The following is a 15800-nucleotide window of genomic DNA, read 5'->3' as shown; positions in this document are numbered from 1 at the left end:
AGCATAGTTTCCTGCTTCATAGTACTTATTTACCTATTTCTTCTAAAGGTAGCATTTCCTCCTGTCTTCGATCCTTGATTCCTCCATTTTTTTTTTTTGCCAAAGTTTCTTGATTATCTCTTCAAAGTGTCCATAAATACATCTCCTCCTCACTTTTCTAGAATCCTACAGACGCCCATCACCTCATGCCTAGAATGTTGCAATGGCTTCCTAATTGGTCTCCTTACCTCTTATCTCTACAAACTTTTCTCCCTCAGCCCCTCCACCTTCTAGCCTGTGTAGATTATTCTTCTTGGGATGTCACTGCCCATGTTGCATCACTTTTCAACTCCACTTCAAGTTCCAGGACAACAATGAGGTGTAAATACCTGGGTGCTGGAGAAAGGCAGCTTGGAGGGGATAGTCTGTGTGTCCCTCAGGTTCCTAACTGTAAAATGCAGATGATAATTCTCCCGTGAGAGGTCACGAGAGGAAATGAGAGGAGGTGTGGGAAGCGCCAGTCCAGTTCCCGGTTGGGGGACTCTCACAATGGACACAGCATCTGATCCTCACTGCTGAGTCAAGATGGTCCATCGCTCTCTTGTCTCAATCCTTTAGAATGTATTTGGTGATGAACTGCCATGTTAACATTGTTTTTCTTATCTATCCAACTAGTTTTGACAATTCTCTTAGGAAAACTGAGGCTTTTCTACTCAAAGCCTCAGGGAATTCTGCACATAGTAGGCATTCTGCCTTCATGATTGAACAAGTTGGGCCTGCATCAGAGTGTCAGGCCAGGGTGGCAAGTGGGCTGAAGTGCAGCCTGCACTCTGCTGTGAGGCCGGCACCTGCAGGGCTCCAGCCACTCAGGCAGGGTGGAGGCCCGGGGGATGCAGGACAGTAGGTGTTCATGCTCTCTTCTCAAGTTGGAGCTAAAATTTCGACTCTGTGAAGACCTCCCTGACACCTCCCTGTGCCCACTCCCCTACGGTGACACAGAAAGCTGTGTGATAATCATTGGTAGATGTATCTCTCTCTTAGGCTGCCTTTACTAAGGGCCAGTGCTCTGTGTTCATATAGTTAATTCGGGTGCCTGGTACTTAGGAAAGCATTCAATAATGATTACGGAATGAAAGATGACTTTCAAGGAAAGTCCGAATGGGAGGCAGAAAAAGTGCAGTATCAGGACAGAGTTACGGATAAAATTTAGAAAGGAGACTTGAGGTGGGAGGAGTGTGGAGACTATGATTCCTAGTTATTACTCTGAGTGGAGCCATTATCATGCTAGCTCAAACTTTGTACAAAAGACGTACAAAGCAGAATCTTTGCATCCATGGATGACTACAGACTTTGTTACAATCTATTATTTTTTTATTTTTAATACTATTTTATGTATACTCACAGATGAAAAAATGGTTATACTATCATGTTTACATAGATACTAATATTGGAAACAGAATTCAGTAACCAATTACATTTAAATTTTATAAAGAGCACACAAACACTAAAACACTGATTAGTTATAGAAAGCAGAGTTTGAGGAAAAACCATTAGCTAATAATTTTTATTTTCATTGAAGAGCAGCACCCTGAGAAGAATCACACCAATCAGTAATATTCATCTATATCATAAAATAATGAGTACAAAGGAAAGTTAGTGACTGTACTGATTTTATTGCTTTTACTAAGCCATTTTGTGTTCCTCACACTCAATGAGAAGAAATAAAACATAATCTGAAGAAAAATATCTCCCATTATTATTCACAATAAAAAATCTGCTTCATTTTGCAGGCCTGGGCAGATTGTACAAGAGAGGGCACCTAATGGCTCAAGTGGATCAATGTACCAGTTTGATTCTGATCCACGGAATAGAATCTCATCCATATTTGGTGGCTGGACTAACTCCATGGGAGCTGTGACAGACTGAACTATTTTTGTGGTATCCCCAGATCTCACTAAATAAGAAAAGACCCTACACCAGAAAATATAACAATCAAACTGTCCATAAATTGTATCTATATGCTCGCTCTTCAGTATAAGTTGGAAAAAGAGGCCCTTTCTTGAGGACATGGATAAAAGTATTATGGTCTAAAGATTGCTGGATCGATATTGTGTTGTTATAATAAAGATAAGGTACACACTGAAACCAAACTGTCCGATTAAGAAACTTCCACAACTTGTCTCAATTCTTCAAATGATGGAGTAAGTTTCTTTTCTAGGCTGACAATTAGTCCTGTATTGGCATGGCTGCTGGCTATGAAACTCACCACCAAAGGTAAATGATTTAATTGAATCACCTGGTAGGTGTAACAGTAACAGATGATACTGAGAGGTGACAGCATGCTGGCAGTCCTCACAGCCCTCGCTCGCTCTCGGCGCCTCCTCTGCCTGGGCTCCCACTTTGGTGGCACTTGAGGAGCCCTTCAGCCACCGCTGCACTGTGGGAGCCCCCTTCTGGGCTGGCCAAGGCGGGAGCCGGCTCCCTCAGCTCGCAGGGAGTGTGGAGGGAGAGGCGCGAGCGGGAACCGGAGCTGCGCGCGGTGCTTGTGGGCCGGGTGGAGTTCCGGGTGGAGTTCCGGGCCGGGTGGAGTTCCGGGTGGAGTTCCAGGTGGAGTTCCGGGCCGGGTGGAGTTCCGGGTGGAGTTCCGGGCAGGGTGGAGTTCCGGGTAGGGTGGAGTTCCGGGTAGGCGTGGGCTTGGCGGGCCCCTCACTCAGAGCAGCCGGCCGGCCCTACCGGCCCTGGACAATGAGTGGCTTAGCACCCAGGCCAGCGGCTGCGGAGGGCGTACTGGGTCCCCCAGCAGTGCCAACCCACCGACACTGTGCTCGATTTCTCACCGGGCGTTAGCTGCCTTCCCACGGGGCAAGGCTTGGGACCTGTAGCCCGCCATGCCTAAGCCTCCCACCCCCTCCATAGGCTCCTGTGCGCCCGAGCGTCCCCGCCGCCCCCTGCTCCACGGCGCCCAGTACCATCGACCACCCAAGGGCTGAGGAGTGCACAGCACGGGACTGGTGGGCAGCTCCACCTGCAGCCCTGGTGCGGGATCCACTGGGTGAAGCCAGCTGGGCTCCTGAGTCTGGTGGAGATGTGGAGAACCTTTATGTCTAGCTCAGTGATTGTAAATACACCAATCAGCACCCTGTGTCTAGCTCAGGGTCTGTGAATGCACCAATCGACACTCTGTGTCTGGCTGCTCTCGTGGGGCCTTGGAGAACCTTTGTGTCCATACTCTGTATCTAACTGATCTGATGGGGACGTGGAGAACTTTTATGTCTAGCTCAGGGATGGTAAACGCACCAATCAGCGCCCTGTCAGAACAGACCACTCGGCTCTACCAATCAGCAGGACGTGGTGGGGCCAGATAAGAGAGTAAAAGCAGGCTGCCCAAGGCAGCAGTGGCAACCCGGTCAGGTCCCTTTCCACACTGTGGAAGCTTTGTTCTTTCGCTCTTTGCGATAAATCTTGCTACTGCTCACTCTTTGGGTCCACACTGCTTTTATGAGCTGTAACACTCACTGCGAAGTTCTGCAGCTTCACTCCTGAAGCCAGTGAGACCACGAGCCCACCGGGAGGAAGGAACAACTCCAGACGTGCCGCCTTAAGAGCTGTAACACTCACTGCGAAGGTCTGCAGCTTCACTCCTGAGCCAGCGAGACCGCGAACCCACCAGAAGGAAGAAACTCCGAACATCAGAAGAAACAAATTCCGGACACGCCGCCTTTAGAACTGTAACACTCACCGCGAGGGTCCGCGGCTTCATTCTTGAAGTCAGTGAGACCAAGAACCCACCAATTCTGGACACAATACTTTTATTTTTTGAAAGTCCAAGTTTGCTCCCTTGGTCTGTTGCAAGGGCAAAAGTAGATGAGAAACCAGGTCTCAAAGCATGCTCTGGAGCATTATCATTGGCCACTTTAATAACAGGTACTCCAGCTCTGACACAACAATAGCATGGAACCCTTCAACACTTGGTAACATTTGATACATGAATCGCTTTAGGTCATCCGCCATGATGAACCCCCTTCTCTTGCAGGATCAATCTCCATGCTTGGGGTTTCTGGGCTGCCCAGTTCTCTCCACTGTCACTTCAGGGACAGCTTAAAAGACCACAATCTGGTTTTATGCTGGGTATATGGCAAATGCAAAGAATTGGCTCTCTCTTGGGGTAAGGAAGCTGCCCTTCCTACCACTGTTTTGTAGCCTGAGGGAGCTCGTGTTAGGCCAAGACCTTACCATCTTTCAGAAAACGGATTTCAGTTTTGCCATGGTTTTGAAGTCCTGAACCAAAATCTCACTGGCGGTTCTACCAAATCACAGTCTCTGACTGAGGCTCTCCTTTCATATGATTCCCATAACAGAATGTTTTGGTGGAAGTTCTGTTAAGCAGTAAAACCACAGCCAATCAAGGAATCACCGGGAAACATAAAGCAAAGTCTAGCTTTCCATTAACCAGGACAGTCAGCTTCTGTAAAATGGAGTGTCAACACTGCGCCTTCTGTCCTAGGCCAAGCATTTTCTCCTTCTTGGAACTCACCAGATCTTATTGTTCTTGAGTGTAATGGATTAACTGTCTATACTAGCCTTGAGGAATACATGATAGGAATTATATCAGTGACAGACTAATGTTTAGGCAGGAAAAGGTCATCATTGTGCAGAAATATCCTGGTATGCAAATAAGAACGTACAGAAAAAAGCAGACTAAGACATACTCTAAATCAAAGGCCTGCCAAGAGTCAAGAGAATTCCGCGAACTGAGAAAGACTCCATGCCAGAAGCATGAGCCAGCGCTGCAGAGGTTATAATTTCTTTCTCTGCATCGTGTCCTCCGCATTATGCTCATATACGAGAAGGAAACTGAGATAGTGATTGGGCCATTTCTTTTCTTAATTTAATTTTTAAAAACTTGAGCCACAAGGTATCAATTCTGAGGACCTAATTAGTTTACTGGCAATAAAGTCCACATCCAGCCTAATCCTTAATATATAATCTGTAGCCCTTACCAGTGCCACTGCTTCCTGGTGTTTCTCACCCAGGATAATCTCAAACCCAACACGTAGCCGGGTGCAGAGGTGTCTGGGCCAGTGTAGAAAGATGACTTTGAGGTTAAGGCACGGTATTTAAGGTTCTGCTGCAAATGTTGTTTTAAACAAATCACCGTTCAACTACAACGGTATAATAATGCAAAAATAGCATCTGCCACGAAGAAAGTGCAGTGCTTTGAGAACTAGAAAAAGCAGTTAAATTTAAGGCCTTGCTTTACATTTCGGAGCCGCTATCGAGGCCTACTGGAGGTATGACTTTCCTGCACACGGGAGCGAGCTGAAAACTGCCCTGTGGCTTTATTCCACGTTCACCCCTGCAACAAATGCCTTTTCTGTAAGGAGCTACGGGCTGATGGGGAATCAGAGGTGGTTCTTCCTAAGCGGCGTTTCTGAGTGGGTGGAGTCCACAGTGACCTTAACAGGCAGGCTACCTGGGGGGCAGCCAGGCCGTGAGACGAGAAAGTTGTACAGTAACATTGCTGTGTGCCCGTAAGTTTGTATCTTTTATTAGATTAGATAATATATCTCACATGCTGGGTTGTTAAGCAAATAAATATGCGTAAGGAAATTACTCCACATAATTATATGAGTCGTTTTAACCACCACTCAACCCCAGAGTGATTCGATTTTCTTCTGCCTATGCCAGTGCGGCCCAGTTGCTCTGTCACTGTCAATGTGGACAGGATCCCCTTACTCAAAAAGCAAATCAGGAACAAACAGGGCAAGTGAGAGTCACTATCAGGGCCCAGAAACATGTGAGAAACAGCAGCTCAGAAGTGTCTCCAGCCTGATGGGCTGGTGATCCTATATTCTTGTTGGGCTGACAACCCTTCTAAAGGCTTCGGGCTCCAGGTGCTGGCAAGAAATCTCAGAGGTGGGGTGGGAGAGAGAGACGCGAGGCGACCCACGCAGGCAAAGGGCTCCCACCCCACCCCGGGGCCCCCCCAGCAGGCCAGGATCGCCGGCAGGGGCTGAGCCTGGGGTCGCGCAGGGGCACCCAGAGGGCAGCCCGGGGCTGGGGGTGGGGAAGAGGCGGGAACCGAGCTGCGGGCCGCTGCGAGGAGTACTCCCCCGCCACCCCCACGCCGCGAGTTTCCGCGCACGTGGCCGTGGGGCGGGTCTCGCTCCCGCCCGCCGCCGGGCCCGCGCAGCCCCCTCCTCTGCGGCTCCCTGAACGGCCAGAGCGCGCGGCGGCAGGCGGGGGCGGGCCGCAAGCAGGGCTCCCTGGCCGCTTTCCAGGTCGGCGCACTAATACGGGCGAGGAGGCTTCGCGGCTCCAGTCTGACTGACGCCGGCTGGGGCCGCCGCCGCCGCCGCTGCTGCAGCCGCTGTCTCGGTCCCCGCCGCCGCCGGGCCCTGCAGGCGCTGGGCGCGCACAGCCAGGCAGTGAGTGCGCGGCGCTTGGAGCGGGCGGCCGGGCGACCACCGCGGGGGTGGGGTGGGGGGCGCCGGACCCGGGTGGGGGAGGGATGAGTGGCACCGCGGGGACAGGTAAGACGTGCCCTCCCCGGCCGCGCGCTGCTTGTGTGCGTGCGTGTGAGCGCGTTGAGGGGAGGGCGAAGTTGTTCGTCCTCGGGGCAGCCTGGGAGGCTCCTCGGCGTGTGGCTTGGCTCTTGGCGCTGGCTGTCCCGGTGTTTCTTGGTGGAGCCTGTCTGGGGTGGGGTGGGGTGGGGTGGGGTGGGGTGGGCGCGGGGCCGGAGGGGACCGCTCCGGGGAGTTGGCCGCGGCGCCGCTCGCCTTCCTCGCGCCTGCATCCGCCCGCGACCTGTCAGGGGATGTTCGTCCCGCGGCGGGGGCGGGGGCGGCGGTTGGGTCGGAGCTGGGGCTCCGGGCGTGGGCAGGGACCGGGATAGGCGCCTGAGGAGTCGCTTGCTGTAGCTGGAGATCGGGGACAGCGGACAGAGGGGGCGGCGGGGGTCGTCATTGTGACTCTTAGGGGACCACCTTTAAACTTGCCAGTGCCGAATTGGCCTCACTTGCCTTCTGTTTCATAGGCTTTTTGCTTTGTTTACCTTTGAGGCATGCGAAGTGAGAACAAAAAAGTTAGGAATGTTGTTCAGGTGTCTCCGGGCTGGCGCTTGGACTGTGTCGGAGCCGGGGCGTTTGTCTTTTCCTTGGCCCGCCCCTCGGTGCCAGCTCTCCGCAGAGGGGAGGGGGCGAGGTGGGGAGCAGATACAGGAGACTGCCTGACGCCAGCTTTGTGATCGGAAGGAGGAGCGCTGGGAGAACGTTTTTATGGATGGCTGATCGCTGACAAGTCTTCCCGTTACTATTCCTTCCTCTTCCTGCCCTCGACCGTGGACATTTGAAGTGATAGTTTGGAAATACTACGTTGACTTATTTCTGAGCTGGAGTGGGTACTCCTGAGAACTAACCTACAAATGAAACCAATCGAGTTTGGGGATAACATTGTGTGTAAATTCTTTACCCAGTAGTTCACAGTGAGAAGCACACCCACAGGGCACTGTGGAGTGCTTTGGATGGATCCAGTTTAGTAGTACCATTTCGGTGGCTTGCCACATTTCTCGCATGATCTTGTGGAAATGTAGGTTAGCAAGGTGCGTGGAGGCTGAGCGTAAAGTCGTGAGGCATTTAATGATGCTGCCTCCTACGCAGTAACTGAGCGGAACGTTTGTGGCACCCGTCTGGGAAAGTGAAATGTGACTACTACAAGCGTATCTCCTGCCTTAGCATTCCTCCAAGTGTGAGGGAATGCCTTTGGATGTTTACATTTTAAAAATAGTGATCTGTATTTAAGAAGGCATTTAAAATAAAAGCCAAAGACATTCTCAACTCCAAATAGACAAAGATTCAATAAAAGAGTTTCCCTGTGCTTGTAGGAAAGCATCAGCACAATTTTAGACTGCTTTTAGGTTTGTGGTTATCCAGGAAGGAGGCTTCAGATAAGAAAAGGATGTGACGCTTTATAAATAAGGAGCATTTTAAATATAAGATGACAGAAATTTCAAGTACTGTATCCGAAAAACAACTTTTAATGGTAATAGTCACCTTCACTGATGGCAAGACAGCTGTCTACCAGACAGCCTTTGGCCTCTTAATGTATTCTGACACAACCAACTCCCATTTTTATGCTTGACTGGTTATCTTTGTCAGAGCTGTTTTATGCTTGAGCTCTGTGGTTTCAAACTATGCTTAAGAGAATGCCAACATACTCTTGATCTGAACAAACTCATGTTTATCAGTGCAGTGTTTACTAAAAATCAAAGACGTAAACAAATTTTGGGTTAAACCTCTGAGTACTTTAGAATTGCCACATCGTTGTCATCAGCCTTTCAAAGTCAACATGAACTATTTGGCTTTTCTCCTTTAAAAATTTTTTTTAACTTATATATTCCTAGTTAATGAGTAATCAGAAAATATTCACAGATGTCAACCCTTGCATCTCTGATTGCCCAAGACATGGATGAGAAAGAAGAGTTTTGTTTTGTTTTTTAAATGAAACATTACTGAAGATATCCATAAGTAATAAACAACTGGTATACTGTCTTTACTAATCATGTGGTAAGTTGGAGGGAAAAAAGTCTGTCCAGAAATTGTTTCATAAAGATGAAAATATTCAATGGCAGTATGAAAATACTCAATATATTTTCCAAATAGTTTAATTCTGATTAATGAGAGTGCACTATGCATTGCCAAACTGGAGGGATGATGTTTCGTAAGTGATCACTGTAGCATTAAGGTAACTAGTTTATATCTGACATTCCGTCTCTAATAAATAGGACAGCAGTTTCATCATGTTCTGCTTTAATATGTGGGAAATAATCCTTATCCACAGGATGTACTCTGATTTTAGGGAAGGTAAAGGTTATGACAAATATGTGGTTTTTCTGATTTGCCAGACATACTATGCTAAATTTTAAAGCTTTAACAAAGCTTGGTGCAGACTTTCTGTATATTGTTTTGGACACTTAGGAGTTAAAAAACGGGAAACTGTCCAAAATAAAACAGTAAATATAGTAGTATGTCGAAACCATGAATCTTCTCAAATAGTTGTAATTCTAGGCTGTTGGATTTATATTTCCTTGGTTACTGTTGCTAGTGAGTTGAAAAGTTATTCTAAAGCAAAAAAAAAAAAAATGCAAACAGTAAATGCATAAGTACTTATAATACTGTGAGCATTTTCACAATGTTTCATATTATCCTGGTGAATGTCCATGTCCTAAGTAAGGACATCAGAAAAATAAACAATTATCCCCTGGTAGTAAACTAACCTTTTAAAATAAATATTCCGGTAAATTTTGTCTCTTAAGAAACTTGTGTCAACTAAAGTTGTTAGGATTTCAAGATATCATCTGTTAGCATTAGAAGTCATTATACCCATGAAAACTGGATGTTCTTCTTGCCTGGTGGTCTTCATCCTAACACTTCCTACCCCAAAACCATGAGGGACACCTCGGCCACACTTGCCTGACTTGTATTCTGCTCTCCTTTGGTGTCGGCCTCCTTTTGTGTTAGGCTGACCCAAGACCACTTTTCCAGGCTTATCTTCCCGGTCTTTCCCTATTTTATGCTGCAGTTAAAATAGCGAATGCTAGTTTCCATGCATACCCTGGCATTCCTCTCCTGTGCACCTTTACCCCACGCTGAGGCCTTCCCAGCTTCCCCACCTCCCACAGGATCCTCAAATGTGACTACTTCATCTTGTATGCCCTGTTCAGGCGCTGCCTTCACGGGACTTTCTGTGATGACCCTGGTCCCAGGTATGTCCTCCTTCGAACTCCTGTGGCTCTTCGCCTTTTCAACTCTTAGCTGTTTTGTATTGAGTTACTGATAGACTAATTTATTTCTTCCCCTCAGACCATCCTTACAAGATGCAGGAAGGAAGGGACTGTTGCATCTACCTTTTTTATTCTCTGAATGCTGACCACAGTGCCCTTTATAGTACTCTATCAATAGATAACAAATACATGACACATTTTTTTTCACTGAACCCATGGTCCCTCTTGAAATAAAATCTGTAAAAGCATTTCACCCATAGGATAAAGTCTGTCTTTCAAGAAGCTGGTGTTGAATCTGAGCTGAGGACTAGTTAAGAGGCCTGAAATCCCCTTAGCCCAGTTGACAGCCTCCTTTTCCTGAATATCGTGGCTGAGCATTACAGTCAGGAAAGCATTAGCAATTTTCCATATCAGATTCACTAAATACACAATGGAAGCCATTTAGTAGAAAAACAGATTTTAATGTGATATGGCTACCACAATGAAACACTAATGTGATTCCACAGAAAATTGCTAACACGATATGCTGATTCCTCCCCCCACCATAGCCGCATAAAAATTGATACTGTTTTTAGTGTATGTGTTTCAAACTATGCTCACAAAAGAAAAGCAGACTGTTACTGAGATGAGCTGCTGCTTTGTTCACGTTGGATGTATAAAGGGTCTTGTTATCAGCCTGGTCAGAGGCTGAATCTCCCTTCTGTGCTTTGGTCATTCTATTATCGAACAATACTAACTCTCATTTTAAAATATATCATGTTCTGTGTAATGATCCAGTATTAAAGTTAGTATGATATGAAAAAATAGAATTTGCTTATAAATGTCATGCCCATATAATATATTTAATTGAAAGCTCTAATCAACTCAAAACGCATTTTTCAAGAATCAAAACGACTCCAATATAAAATTTAAATTCAGAATTTAAAATAAAATGCATAAATATTAAGATGGATTCTATATGTGTGTGCACAAGGCTGTAACACTTTAGAAGTCATAAGCACTGAAGAGATTATGGTTCTTCCCCCTCATTCCCAGCCCACATTTAATTCAAAGAAAAAAGTTTAACCCGAAGAATAATTGTAAAGGAGACCTATGTAGTTCTGATTTTTTCCTATAATGACAATTTCCAATTCCTCTTTTTTAGATATGAAATATCAAAATCTTCTCTCTCTCTCTCTGTCTCATTCTTTGGTACTCTGATTAGCTGATTCACTGGTGGGGATTATTTTTATGTGAATTTCCCCTTGGGGAAATTTAATACTTAATATCTGATCACTTCCTTTTCTTTTTCATATTTAATTCTGAGGGACTATAAATAGAAAGCATGTACTCTTCAGTCCCGAGGAGAGTTTGGTGCTGCAGTTGTGAAAAGCAATCTTCAGTTTACAAGCGCTGGGAGTGCCAAAGATGCCCATTCATTGTAGGACTCCAGTTGCCAGTTTTCTATCACTGAACAAAGGAATCTGGATAGCATACCTGTGGTTTTGGGGCCACTCAAACGTGTTGGTGACATTGGGGATTCTGAGTTGAGGATTCCGACGACTTAGAGTTTGCAAGTAGTAGAAGTGTGAACACTGTGAGGTAGCCATGTCCTGAACTCACTGACCCCGAGGGCGCATCCCTAGATAGACTGGGCCATTTGCCTTAAATCACTGCTTTAATCTACGGAATATCTTCTTCCCTACAGCCTGTTTTTTACTTTTAATCTGTTAAAGTGCTTAGAAGCCTATCAAATACAGATCTACTTTGGTTACTGTGTATTTTGATTTGTTTTCACAAAACGCAGTAATTGTGCAATGGTTAATGTCATTCTAAAGGATTTTGTCCTAAGTACTTGTGGGCTATGGAAAGCTTACAGCAGATTTGCAAGTCTTTTTTAAGAAGCATTTGATGGATGGTAGCTTTCAACTGAAGTGCCAGGAGTTGCTTTCTGAATTCTTGTATCTAAATTTAACTGACTTGGTAGTACCACGTTTCGGGAATTAATGGTAACGCAGAAAGGGATTCACAGATTCCATCAGTTTCCCACTTTGTGGCAGAATATTTGACATCTCTTATCAGTACACTTCATCATAAGTTCATGAATTCATCTTGCTCTTTTCTTTGCTGAGAATCACCATGAGAGAATTGGAGTTTGGCTGAGAGGAGGAGTGAGGAAGGAAGAAGGAAGAGTAAGTCTTTTTTTTTGAGAAGGAGTCTTGCTCTGTCACCCAGGCTGGAGTGCAGTGGCGCAATCACGGCTCGGCTCACTGCAAGCTCCGCCTCCCGGGTTCACGCCATTCTCCTGCCTCAGCCTCCCAAGTAGCTGGGACTACAGTCACCTACCACCACGCCCGGCTAATTTTTTGTATTTTTAGTAGAGACGGGGTTTCACCATGTTAGCCAGGATGGTCTCAATCTCCTGACCTCGTGATCCACCCGCCTCAGCCTCCTAAAGTGCTGGGATTACAGGCGTGAGCCATCGTGCCCGGCCCAAGAGTAAGTCATTTTAAGGCTTGGGCAGTAGCACTGTTGAGAAGTTTGAGGCATCTAAGTGTGGAAAGAGGGTGTTGCAGAAAGCAGATTGGCAGATGCCAAAGGTACACATCACGTATTTGAATTAGTGTTAGTAGTATGAAAGGCACCTGCATTGTGAGTTAAGAGGATCCTGGTGAGCTGGCCAGGGAAGTACATCAGCACTCATGACATTGTTTCTAGCGGAAAGTGAATTCCAGTTTCCAGATCACTATGCAGGATTGAACACAACTTGTGCCTAAAGCAGGACCACCAGTGATTGATGATATGGGTGATTATTATTAATGACATAAGTGATTATTAGAAGCCAAGAATGGTGATAATGAATGTGGAAGATGAAAAATGTGTTAAGCTACAAAGATTTCTTTGTTTTCTAGTGGAAGTAGAATTTTATTTTTAGGAATAGGAGTTGAATAAAATATTTGTCAAAGACAAACATTTATGGACATAAATGTTTCCCTTTCAGCTTATTGACTATATGTTTACACAAAGCAGTCATTAGGTGTTGACTGTGTTTGCAAATAATGACAAGTTGGTATTATTTCAAAGGAGTGGCAGTTTTACCTGCTTTCTGTTGTCATTGCATCTAATTTTTTTACAAGATATTCTAAATACACTTTATTTTTTTAAAGTTGTACTGATTATATCTTGGGGTTTTAAAGTGTTGCAATTTTGTGGGTGTAACAATCACTTTAGAAGGTGGAACTTGTAAATTTATGGGGCTTATATAGGATATTCATTCAACCATTATTTACTCTGCCTATTGTATCTATACTGCCTATAAGGCCCCAAAACAGGCCCTGGGGACTACACAACGAAATAAAGTGACAAAAATAAAATCCCAGTCTCCAGGATTTCATAGCATAGTTAGTGTGAAAGAGATCAAGAAAGCAAATATTAAAATATTTCTCCAATAGTAAGATGTCTTACCTCCCCAAACTGTAATCTATTTGGGTTTATTTCTCTATTCAGCTGGCCTTGTGAGTCAGCGGTTTCTGCATCAACAGATTCAACCAACCGCAAATGAAAATTATTGGAGAAAAAATTAAAAATAACACAAATAAAAAATAAGATATAAAAACGATTTACATAGAATTTACCGTATAGTAGGTATTATAAGTAAGCTAAGATGATTTAAAGTGTAAGGGAGGATGTGGTAGGTTATATGCAAATATGCCATTTTATACAATGGACTTGAGCATCCTTGGATTTTGGCGTCTGTGGGGATTCTGGACTGAATCCCCCATAGATACCTGGGGATTACTGTATCTTTCCTGATTAGACTTCCGTATTTTCTGTGTGTGAATTTTTAGTTAGTCTTGTCAAGGATAATGAGAATGATCCCATTTGGGATTTGGGAGGTAAACTAGAAGGTAGAGGTAAAATAGAAGACATAAACGGGAAGAGGTTCTTTCAGTAAGTCCTTATGAGAACTTAGAGATGCTGAGAACATCCCTAGGCCGTGGAATTTCACTACTTACTGAGTCTGTCAGGAGAAGGACCCAGCCTTTGTACAGTTTCCTCCTGTTTTTCCCTGCTACCCTTTACTGGTTCAAGGGCGAGTTTGCATGGCTGGTCCTCTAGGAAACGCCACCCAACCCTTTTAGCCAGCCAGGGGCCTCCAGACCACTTTGAGTACACTCCTCTAGTAACTGTTGTAATAGTGCACCTATTACTTGCCTGATAATAATATGTTTAGATTGCTGTCTCAATAGTATTATAGAGGAAAGGGACCATGTCTTATCTTGAAATATGCAGCTGCTAGGGTAGTGTCCACTTTATTGTTGACACTTGAACCACTCCACCTTTCGCTTACCTAAATATGTTGGGTTTTCAACAACCCCACCTTTCTCTTCCCTAAATAGGTTGGTTTTTGTAGGGTAAGGTGGAAGGAAGGGCAAGGAATTTGGATTTAATCTGTAGGCAAAGGAGAACTATTCAATTTTAACCCATAGTCAAGATAACACTTAAATGGTTTGCACAGAAGAATCACATAATCAAAGGGGGATTTGGAAGAGTGAAAGCAAATTCAAGTGGTGTGCATGCTTTTAAATGGCCACAACTCCTCACTAAGCAGTTGACACGCCATCTCCACTGCTTCATGCTTCTCTTTAGCAAATAGAAATCTGAGCTTCCCCGACTGGGCGTGGTGGCTCACACCTGCAATCCCAGCACTTCGGGAGGCTGAGGCGGGCGGATCACCTGAGGTTGGGAGTTCAAGACCAGCCTGACCAACATGGAGAAACCCCCATCTCTACTAAAAATACAAAATTAGCTGGGTGTGGTGGCGCATGCCTGTAATCCCAGCTACTGGGGAGGCTGAGGCAGGAGAATCGCTTGAACCCGGGAGGCAGAGGTTGCAGTGACTGAGATCGTGCCATTGTACTCCATCCTGGGAAACAAGAGCGAAACTCTGTCTCAAAAAAAAAAAAAAAAAATTAGCTTCCCCGAACAGCAGTTCATAACACGGCTTGTTTGTGATTCTTCATCAGTTTATGAACTCCACCCCCCCAGGCAGCCTTTGGCCGGGAAACAGCCTTCCTCAAGACACACATCTATAAAATTTTAAAAATTGCCCACACATCATTAAAAAAATATATATATTAAAAAGCTTATCTATAGCCATTTAATACTTTGCAAGTATTCAGACAGGTTATGCTCTATGTAATATTACCTTAAGTAGATAGACTATGCATAGGAAGTAGGGAATGCATTATATAATTCTGTCTTTCAAGGAAATTTATTGTATCGCATTAGTAAAGCAATGGGCTTTAGGTTAGAACTTCAATTAATTACATGGGGCTTAACGGTACAATAGTTGGCCAGTTGCAGTGGCTCATGCCTGTAATCCCAGCACTTTGGGAGACCAAGGGGGGCAGATTGCTTGAGCCCAGGAGTTTGAGACCAGCCTGGATAACATAGTGAAAACCCTTCTATGAGAAAAATATTTTAAAAATTTAGCTGGTCTTGGTGGGGCGTGCCTGTAGTCCCAGATACTCAGGAGGCTACTGGAGGAGGATCTATTGAGCCTGGCAGGTTGAGGCTGCAGTGAGCCGTGATCACGCCACCGCACTCCATCCTGGGTGACAGAACAAGACCCTGTCTCAAAACAGTAATAATAATATTAATAATACAATAGTTAATGGTATTGATAAAACTGGATTTTACTTTCATTCATTCAACATTTATTGATGGCCTCCTGCATGCTGGGTAGGTAGTACAGACCACAGTGTGGCTTGGCTTGTGGCCTGATAGGAGGCTAGGCATCTCTGGAGAAAACACTTACCAAATCTGGGGATTCAAATGTGATAAGTGCTGTTGTGAGTGACCAGCACGTTAGGTGCTGTGGAAGCCCAGAAGAGCAGCAGAGAGCTGATCAGTGCTGTTGCCTGGGGGCCTCCAGGGAAGGTTTCCAGGAAGTTGGCTTCCAGCTCTGTTTTGAAGAAGGAGCAGGAAAGATAGAGATGCACAGGGGCCTTCTGGGCAGGGAGGGAAGGAGTGATGAGCAAAGGGAGTGAAAAGAGAT

The 15800-nt window shown here is 45.3% G+C and overlaps 2 protein-coding genes across 2 annotated transcripts in view; one reads left to right on the top strand and one right to left on the bottom strand.

The window, feature by feature from the left end:
- Positions 1 to 2134: 2134 nt before the first annotated feature.
- LOC129463822 (ragulator complex protein LAMTOR3-like) lies at positions 2135 to 4078 on the bottom strand. Its single transcript, XM_063618935.1, is given in 3 exon segments — positions 2135 to 2303; positions 3780 to 3912; positions 3915 to 4078. Coding segments are annotated over 3 exon segments (375 nt in total). The 5' UTR covers positions 3991 to 4078; the 3' UTR covers positions 2135 to 2137.
- A 2222-nt stretch (positions 4079 to 6300) lies between these two features.
- The window catches only part of SMAD9 (SMAD family member 9), a 75536-nt gene continuing 66036 nt past the window's right edge, over positions 6301 to 15800 (top strand). The window contains exon 1 of the mRNA XM_055244536.2: positions 6301 to 6407. The gene's annotated coding sequence lies outside the window, so the exon portion shown is untranslated. The remainder of the gene's footprint in view (positions 6408 to 15800) is intronic.

Source organism: Symphalangus syndactylus, chromosome 15, assembly GCF_028878055.3.
Source record: "Symphalangus syndactylus isolate Jambi chromosome 15, NHGRI_mSymSyn1-v2.1_pri, whole genome shotgun sequence".
Lineage (NCBI taxonomy): Eukaryota > Metazoa > Chordata > Mammalia > Primates > Hylobatidae > Symphalangus > Symphalangus syndactylus.
Note: the sequence above shows the minus strand (reverse complement) of the source record. Positions and strands in the feature narration are given on the sequence as shown.